Here is an 8,826-nt window from a genome sequence, read left to right as displayed (position 1 = left end):
GACTAAAATGTCAGCAGCTGTAACTTTAACATGACATGGCATAAAAAGCTCAAATTAAAAACCAAGAAGCAGTTCTACAACGGCTGCAATGTTTGAACATGAAACCCTGCTCATGGTCCATTTTTTTATTAGTTTAGATGAAAAGATTGACTCATTTACTTTCCATTCTTTCCCTAACTGAACTGAAAATGATGGAAATCAGTTTTGGAAAGTAAATGAGTCGGTTTAACCCTGGTGTGTTGCCATGGCCAAAATCTCCTTAAAGGTGCCATGACATCACTGTATAAACCGATCCATGTAGTTGATATTGCTACATATGTAAATTCTCCAAATAATGTAATAGAAAAATAATGTCAGCTTGTTGTTTTGTCAGGCCAAATGTCTCTCCTCAGTAAAAGGGCTGGTTGCAGTAATGATATGCAGCTATTACCATATTTGGAAAATATCCCCCCCCCATTCCCCCCACCCCCATCCACACTTCTCTCTCCTTTCCATGCAACACTCGGTCCATTATTATGGTTTTATGGCTAGAGGAAGTGTTTATGTTGCAGGATGTCGGACAGGCGAGGCCAAGCTGACCAAAGGCTTTAACCTGGCGGCGTGATTAAACACAGTGGGACCGAAATACAAAGCCACATAGACCGCAGCATGATGGGGGGCTCGCTAACATTCATTTAGCATTCACCCAGTTCCAGTGGAGAACTGGGTGCCGGCTTCTGCTCTCCCGTGCCGCAGCGAGCCGAAGCCGGCAGCCGGTTCCAGGCCCGCGACTGGAAAATCATGCAACTGGCAGCGGTTTAGCTCGTCATTCAGCTGGATTTTCAGTTAAAAACACATCTTCCTTACATTTGACAGCATTTAGAAGTGAAATAAACTTACGGGTAATGACAGCGTTGTGGTCGCCACCTTCAGTGTACAGTAGTTTTTTTCATGATCTGTTTGTTTGAAAACTCATGTTGAATATCGGATATGGCGCTTCGTGGCTTGGCCTGCGTCTGGCTCCTGTTCGGACAGATACAGGGAGGCTGATCTGGGGCTGCTGCTTCCTGTCTGCTTGCATGCTTGGACAACTCACAGCCAGATTGGGGAATATGAGTTGCATAAACAATAGCCTATGTAAAAAATGTAATTTCTGATTGACCGTTTTTGAGCAAAGAGACAAAGCTGACTCCCACTCAGCAGGTCCGTTGGTATTCACTCTTGATGTTCACACAGCCTCATCAGGGCACAACAGATCATATCATACCCTCAGAACCTCAGAAAAATATTATTTGATGTTATGGCCCTTAAAGAAAAGTTAGAACAAATAATGTGGTTGTCATAATGAATTATTTTGTAAAAAAGAAAACAAAAAACACAGCTTTATTTTATTTAAGAATTTGGATTTTAAATATTTGGAATGCATCCATCTCTAAATGGTTTTTGAAATGAATAGAGTTCCGGGGTATGACGTTGTTACGGGACCGGAAACCGGGGGCACCGCCATCTTGGCAGTATTCGGCAGCATTCGGCAGATTGGCAGACTGTGGTGGTGAAGAAGGCTAAAGATGGTTGATAACTGTTGTGCACCAGGTTGCACAAATAAACGAGGGAAAGGGAAAGGTTCGTCGTTTTACCGCATTCCTAAAGATGTGGAGAGGCGAGCTAGGTGGATCAGTGCCATTAAAAGAGCCAGGAGCAGGCAAAACAAGACTCAAAGATGGGACCCCCCAGCCGTTGGATTCCGCTTGTGCAGCGATCACTTCGTATCAGGTAAGTTACCGAATATAAAGCTTACTAACAAAAGTATCTTCATTATTTAATAGGCTATAATATTGGTTTCTGATCAGTTTCATACTTGCTAGTTGAATTATAGCATGCAATTCGTGGGGCTACCGATGTCATATTTTGTAAGCTAGTGCTAACGTAGTAAACAAAACCCAGTTCAATACTGAAATGTTTCTATTTATTTTATAGGGAGAAAGAGTGATAATCCTTTTAGTCCGGACTTTGTTCCATCTATTTTCAACTACGTGCCATCTCCAGAGAAGAGGAAAAGAAAAATGAGACTGGAGGTTTTCAACAGACGACAGAAAGCAAAGCTACAGAAGATAGAGCAGACAAAGCTATCTGCAAAAGCCATCCCTCCCAGGTGAATATATCAAAGTTCCTTAACCTGTTAAACCCCACTTGCATGGACTTGGTAAAATTATAAACCAAAAAGTTTTTTGTTGAAGAAGCCGTTTATATAGGAAACGGATGGCACTATGTGTCATTTTGTAAAAGAAAAGAAAGGGTGAAACATGCCTCATGCAACAAAAGTAAAAATAACCCTTTTTTTCCCCCAGCCTTCTTATTGGTGGCTGTTATAAACAGACAAACACATCATTCAACAGTGGCTTTTAAAAAAGAGGAAGAAGTTGATTTTTAAAATACAGTATAATAATTAAAGGCTACCATTTTGTAGAATATTCTTGTACTTCACTTTTTTCCCCATGTTCTAGTGGCTCCCGTGGAGGCTCTGACATAAAATAACAAAGTAAATATGAAATTAATGCAAAAATACATACTGTAGAAAGTGATAGAAACATCTAACATGGACAGTATTTACGTATTTAATTTGTCTATTTTTTGCCAACCCTGTCTCCTGGCTTTAGCAGACTTTGAGGTGTTACCTGTCTTTTTAATTAATGACTCAAATTCAGCATAACCTTCCATTAAAAGCTTGTGTTCTGCTTGGGAGAAAAACTGTGGGCGTTCTGTTCTTTTGACATGCTGAACAGCCAATAGCAGCGTTGCTGATCATTGTTTCTACTATCGAAACATTTACCCTTTTAAACAAACGCATGAACGCGCAGGTTTCTCAGATAACTCAATCCAGCGATACTAATCATAAACAACAGGTGTGTTCGAAGAACCCAATTAGCCGGATCATGATTAGCCGGATGAAATCATCTTGGATGTGTCATTTGATCTCGGATGTTTTAAGCAACGTACGAAGAACGGACCCCAGTAGTGTATACATATACTCTTTATATACTACTTTTGTGTTTTCACCAGAGCATCAACCGATTGTCCCCAAGACAGCAACAAGGACCCTACTGCAGACCAAACTCCCACCACAGAGCCTTTTGAATCTACCCATGAGGAACCTGAAAATGATGTCCAGCCTGTTCTCCATGAGGATGATCCAGCAACTCCACCATGCAGCACTGAAACCTGTGGTAAACGCATCCAATCTCTTGAGCAAGAATGCCAAGCTTTAAGGACTGAGAATATGTTGTTGAAAGAAAAAATTAATAGGACTACACTGAATGAGAGGAGCTTGCATAACGATGATAAAAGAGTTAATACTCTCACTGGTTTATCAACATATTCAATTCTCATGACAATTTTTCATATTGTGGCTCCTTTTCTCAAACTTAAATCTGGTTTAACATGTTTTCAGCAGTACATGTTAACTTTATTAAAGCTCAGAATGAACTTGTCCTTTGAATTTTTGGCTTTTTATTTTGGCATTGACTCAACCACTGTTTCAAAGCTCTTCAAACATTGTATTAGTGTGATGCATTGTAGATTGGTGCCAAGTCTTGTGTTGTGGCCTGACAGAGAATACTTAAGAAAATCTCTTCCATATGCATTTCGAAACAGTAGCTTTGAAAAGACAGTTTGCATAATAGATTGTTTTGAAATATTTCTAGAGAAACCCAGTAGATTGCTAGCCAGTGCTCAGTGTTACTCATCATACAAATCACACCACACAATCAAATATTTAATTGCAATTTGCCCTCAAGGTTCCATTTGTTTCATTTCCACTGGATGGGGAGGTCGCACAAGTGATAAGTTCATCACAGAACAAAGTAACTTTTTATCTTATTTGCACCCAGGGGACGTAGTTTTAGCAGACAGAGGTTTCCTGGTTAAAGAGTCCATTCAGAGATGCCAAGCTGAATTAAAGATTCCAGCATTTACTCGGGGAAAGAAACAATTAGATCCAGTTGATTTGGAGAACACCAGATGTCTAGCCTCTCTTAGGATACATATTGAAAGAGTAATAGGAGTTCTACGTCAAAAATACACTGTCTTGCAAAGCACTGTCCCTATAAGTTTCACAGACATAGACAGAGAAAATGATGTGACCTACCTTGACAAGATTGTGAGCATATGTTGTGCACTTACAAATGTGTCTGAATCTGTGGTGCCCTTCCAGTGATGGGGATGTACAGTAAAATGATGTGACTGGCTACAGATGTGCTCAACCAGCAAATAAACCTTTGTGACTCTCACTTCTTGCTTACTTGTTGTGACATTACTTTTCATCATTTTGATCACTCACTATTTTGATGCGATCACATTCTGTTTCTCTTTACAGATCAAGTTTTACATCCACCCATTCTAACTGAGTTTCCACTCAACCAGATATTTGTTCTGGTGTGTTTGATATGAATGACCTACCTGTGTTTCATATCCCTGATTGCTACAGATACTTAATACTAATGATGGGGAAGAGAACAATACTGGTTTTACAACTGTTTATTCAGAAATAAGGGTACAGTATCAGCTACTACTATTTACACATTTCACAGGTTTTTTTGTTTTTTGGGCATTGATTACTTTTCGGCAGCTGGGACATACCCACTGTTTTGGGACCCTTTTCATGGGAAGGCAGGTTTGGTGAAACTTTTTAACTGAACAAAAACCCGATGCACAGACCAACATGTTCCCTGCTTCTGGCTCACGGCAGTAGCACCACTGTTGTTGACTATGATCAGCTGCTGCTGCTGGTTTTGGCGCAGAAAAGTACTTGGCTAGCAGCTCTGGAATGATACATTTCTTAAAGAAGTCACGGGCACATTCCAATTCTTTGTGAAAGAAATGCACATCAGGTGTGATACGTTCAACAAATGGTGAAGTGCTTCCCCTTAAAGTCCACAGAATGAAATCACAATATGGTTTGTCAGTAACAAATAGCTGCATCTGCACTTGATGATAGTATGCATGGTCCCGCTTCAGTCTAATTTTTTCTTGCGCATCTTTTTCAAGGCAAAAGTGAGCAACAGAATCTACTGCCTCATTAACAGAAAGGTCCTTTACAGAAAATGGGCACTTAATTTCTATGACACCTGAACCACAGCAGCTGCAGGAAACATATCCATCAGGTGAGGCCCCAATAAATGGGTGCAGGGGTGAAATCCTGAATCCAGCTGTTTCTACCATGACATCCGTGTGTGAGAGGCGATGCTGCATTTCATAGTATTTTCTTGCCAATTCCTCGTGCTGGCATCCCCATCTGAAAAAAAACACATTAGTTTTGGACAATAGTAATGCCACCCCACGTTTGTACCTCCCTGCACTTTCAAAAGGATACTACTTGGTTTTACTACTTGACCATCTGGAAATTAAAGTTTTACACATAGGAGCAGATACACACTGCATGCCCTATTTTATCCTAACCCTTCTATGCTCTTGAATACCTGGTAGCCTCACTGGTGAAATTATGGGACTTTGGGTAGCATATTTGTCTTATCAGAGACACTGCAGGCTTTCTGACATCTGTCTTTGTGGCTGCTCTGAAGGTAGATCCTGTTACCCTACCACTCCTTTGCTCAAACCAGATTTTGGACTTGGACTGGGCTCTGGTCTCCTCCTCTACAATATCACTCTGAAAACATGACGATCAAAACTGTTACACATAACATTTTAAGTTGGCACAGACTGTACACATGCAGTACATGATAGCTTTTAGATTTCAGTTATTAGCTCCTGTTATTTTAAACAAAATAAATATGTTCTGTACCTGTTCTTTGGTCACAGCTATGTCTACAAATAGTGTTTCTGCTCGGTCTTGTAACTCTGCCAGGTTGAGGTCTCTTGCCTGCTTGTCATACAGGATGGTGAGGGGTTCTGGTAGATCCAGCATGACAGCCTTTGGCACATAGGATGCTGCATACTCTTTGACAACAGACAGGACTGCTGGTTTGATGATCTGGTCCTCTTGTGTGCGGCATTGGGAGAGGTTGTTGTAAAGTTTGGCTTGCTCAGCTGTGGTCAGAGGTGGGAAAGCTGGGGGGGCAGAATGACCTTTTGAAGATTGTCCTTTTTTATATTGTTGAGAGTTGTTAAAAATTATGTCCTTGCCCTGCTGATACTCCACTTTCTTTACAGAGTCCTCACTTGGGGTGGCCCATTTGCACTTCTTAGATGTTACAGCTATCGCTTCATTTCTGCCACTGTTATGCTGCCATATGCTGAACAACACAGCTGACACATGGGAACAGCTCTCACCAAGTCCAGCTGTGCAATTGCAGTGGGCTCCCAAGACAACCCCATCATTCTTCACCACCATCCATGGCTTTAACTGCGGGTCATTAAGCCTTTGGGAATGATTAACCTATAAGTTACATGAAATTAAAAATGTCAGCTACCTTGGTTGAGAACATCAAAGATACAAACTAGCTTCAGATAGCCAGACGCACCACGGATAGCTAGCCAAGCTAACATAAACAAACAACCCGGTGTTGTGCGCAATTCTGTTCCCCCGTGAAAATCTGTTCTCCCTGTGTCTTCTAATTGATTTCTCGTATGATCATGTCAAGGTTGTAACATTCAGTTTATTCGGCAGCTGTTTACAAAATTGTAAAATAGTTGTTTCACCGAGAAATCAATCAGAAGCGCCGTGAAAACGGCTGTAAAGCGCGCTCCCGACACAGGGAGAACAGATTTTCACGGGGGAACAGAATTAACACCGGACCCCTACTAGCCATGCTAACGTTACACTACCGATTAAACTGGGACACTTACCCTTCCAGTGATGATAAAGCAATTTTTTGCTTGAAGATTCCACAGCTGGATGTTCGTTACAAAGCCAGACTGAGTCCATTTGTAACCCTCCAAACTTTTGTAGGCTTTTAGAGAGTCACCCGAGAAGGACGATGGAAAGTTTATCAGATAGTTGTATATATCCGGATACTGCAGATCTGGGACGTCTTTTTCAGCGGAGATACTTGTGAAAAGCACCCCGGGGGCATTGTATGGGTCGGTAATATTTAATCTATTTAATTTTTTAATATAAAGCTCAATATCATTCGAATTAAAGTGAGATGAGTACTCCGACGGTTTGAAAGCTTCGGCGCTGGCGCTGGTCATTTTTACTGCCAAAATGGTGTCCCGAACACTGGTAGTCACGTGGGGTCCGGATCTCTATAGCATAGTGTTTAACCAACAATATGACTGCAACAGTTTTTAGACATTTCATTTGGGTTGATTTTAGTAAATATTTCTACATATAAATGATGAAAACCTAAAAGCAAAATGAGACTTTAATGAATAAGTGAAAAGTTGACAGCGTGAAATAAACAAACACAGGATTTTCAGTGACCAATGCTCATTTAGATGACAATTTATTAATGGATGGAAAATGCATCACTGGTTAGCAGGAACTATAAATTAATATTCACTCTGGGTGTATGTTCAAAATTCACTTACTGAAGCCTCAAGTTAAGCTTTGATTTATCAAAGGTGCCAAACAGCAAACATGTATCTTTTACAACACATAGTCATGTTCAGTTAGCCTCTCCTGCAACTGCCGCTGTCTTAGTGAAACTGCACACACAAAATTCTACAAAAACATTGTGTCATTAATCAAATAAACGTGCCAAAGGTTGGCACCATAAACATTTTATTAAAAAAATTAGAGTTTGAACATTAATTAAAGGTTAACGGACGTAGAGGAACCCATCGATCACAACAGTCACCTTTGGTGGGTCCTACATGGCAGTTTTCCAAGAAGGACCAACACAGGGATAACTGCTTCCCCCATCCCAGAGAAGAGCAGAGGAGAACCCGAAGAAACCCCCAAGCAGCCGCAGTGCTAAAGCCCCCAGGAGCCACAGCACCGAGCCTGGACGCTCTGCTGGTAGCCAGCTATGCCGGAGCAGATCCAGTCATGGGCCCTAGTGACTCAAGGCCCAGGGGCACTCGGCCCCCCAGCGGGGCCCCGACAGAGCCATGGAGCCCAAGCCCTGTGAAGTAGGTGCCAGGAGTGAGTAAACACACACCCGAGCACCCAGCACTGGACACTGCGAACCAACGGGTCAAGGCTCCAGCCAACAGAGGGGAGCAGGACGGGGGAGATGAGCTCCACACTTAGTGGAGACCTGAGATGTGCCGGGACAGGGAGTAGTCCAAACCCAACCTGACAAAAAGACAAACAGAAAACCAGGTGCACATTCACACATTCCCACCCTGGTGCCCCCACTTGCATATGGTCTTAACAACAATAAACAACAAAAACCTAAAGGGACGTTGTACACGCTGACACTCACCACACACATCCTATACTGGCACCCCAGAGAGGTATCCAGCCCCCAGAGCCTGGAGGTGAACCCCATCATCAGGATAGGATGGAGGGGGGTGGGGGGGGTGGGGGGGGGGGGAACCAAACCAAAAAAAGCTGACTGGCCATGGCTGCAGAGAACTAGAGGTGAGTTACACTTTAAATACTCTTTAAATATTAAATACCCCTCCAGCACTGAAATGTTTTCTAACATGTTTTGTTAACCAAGACTTTTACTACTATATACCTGTTTGCATTCATTCATAATATGATTTTTTTGTTCAGCCTGACTGTTCTTGATTGGACACATAAATGAATGAAATAAAAATCGAAAATGGATCAACATCTTCACCTACAGCTCTATACAGAATCTTTAGGTATGATTTGTGACAAAAAATGTAGTGCCAGTTGCTGAAATGTAATCATTATTTAACATTACACTCACAAACTTATAGTCATGAATACAATTTAGATCATTCTAATGGTGAATAGTTATTACCCTCCAAAATTCC

The 8,826-nt window shown here is 41.6% G+C and overlaps 2 protein-coding genes across 4 annotated transcripts; one reads left to right on the top strand and one right to left on the bottom strand.

Moving 5' to 3' along the window:
- The first annotated feature begins 1,436 nt into the window (after positions 1–1,436).
- Positions 1,437–4,265, top strand: LOC118557216. Its single transcript, XM_036126796.1, has 3 exons — positions 1,437–1,752; positions 1,957–2,131; positions 3,040–4,265. Exons 1-3 carry the CDS (start codon positions 1,548–1,550, stop codon positions 4,190–4,192), a joined length of 1,533 nt encoding a protein of 510 aa, XP_035982689.1. The 5' UTR covers positions 1,437–1,547; the 3' UTR covers positions 4,193–4,265.
- Positions 4,266–4,361: 96 nt separating this feature from the next.
- Positions 4,362–7,178, bottom strand: LOC118557217. Of its 3 annotated transcripts, none has more exons than XR_004927713.1 (3): positions 6,781–7,178; positions 5,454–6,370; positions 4,362–5,269 (listed from the first exon to the last, which is right to left on the bottom strand). XR_004927713.1 is itself a non-coding variant. In XM_036126798.1 (3 exons), the coding sequence occupies exons 1-3, from the start codon at positions 7,123–7,125 to the stop codon at positions 5,228–5,230; spliced, it is 981 nt and encodes a 326-aa protein (XP_035982691.1). In that variant the 5' UTR covers positions 7,126–7,178; the 3' UTR covers positions 4,362–5,227. The 3 variants fall into 3 exon arrangements, 2 of the variants coding, with proteins under 2 accessions (XP_035982691.1, XP_035982690.1); XM_036126798.1 differs by having other exon boundaries at positions 5,777–6,370; XM_036126797.1 differs by having other exon boundaries at positions 4,362–6,370.
- Between the last annotated feature and the right edge of the window lie 1,648 nt (positions 7,179–8,826).

Source organism: Fundulus heteroclitus, chromosome 22 (genome assembly GCF_011125445.2).
Source record: "Fundulus heteroclitus isolate FHET01 chromosome 22, MU-UCD_Fhet_4.1, whole genome shotgun sequence".
Classification (NCBI taxonomy): domain Eukaryota; kingdom Metazoa; phylum Chordata; class Actinopteri; order Cyprinodontiformes; family Fundulidae; genus Fundulus; species Fundulus heteroclitus.
This window is presented reverse-complemented; position numbering and strand designations above follow the sequence as displayed.

Excerpts from the sequence above, each read along its gene's own strand:
- LOC118557216 (XM_036126796.1), top strand. The coding sequence starts at position 1,548 with ATGGTTGATAACTGTTGTGCACCAGGTTGCACAAATAAACGAGGGAAA. Across the intron at positions 1,753-1,956 it reads CAGCGATCACTTCGTATCAG|GGAGAAAGAGTGATAATCCT; the intron begins GTAAGTTACCGA and ends TTTATTTTATAG. Across the intron at positions 2,132-3,039 it reads GCAAAAGCCATCCCTCCCAG|AGCATCAACCGATTGTCCCC; the intron begins GTGAATATATCA and ends TGTTTTCACCAG.
- LOC118557217 (XM_036126797.1), bottom strand. The coding sequence starts at position 7,125 with ATGACCAGCGCCAGCGCCGAAGCTTTCAAACCGTCGGAGTACTCATCT. Across the intron at positions 6,371-6,780 it reads GCTTTATCATCACTGGAAGG|GTTAATCATTCCCAAAGGCT; the intron begins GTAAGTGTCCCA and ends TGTAACTTATAG.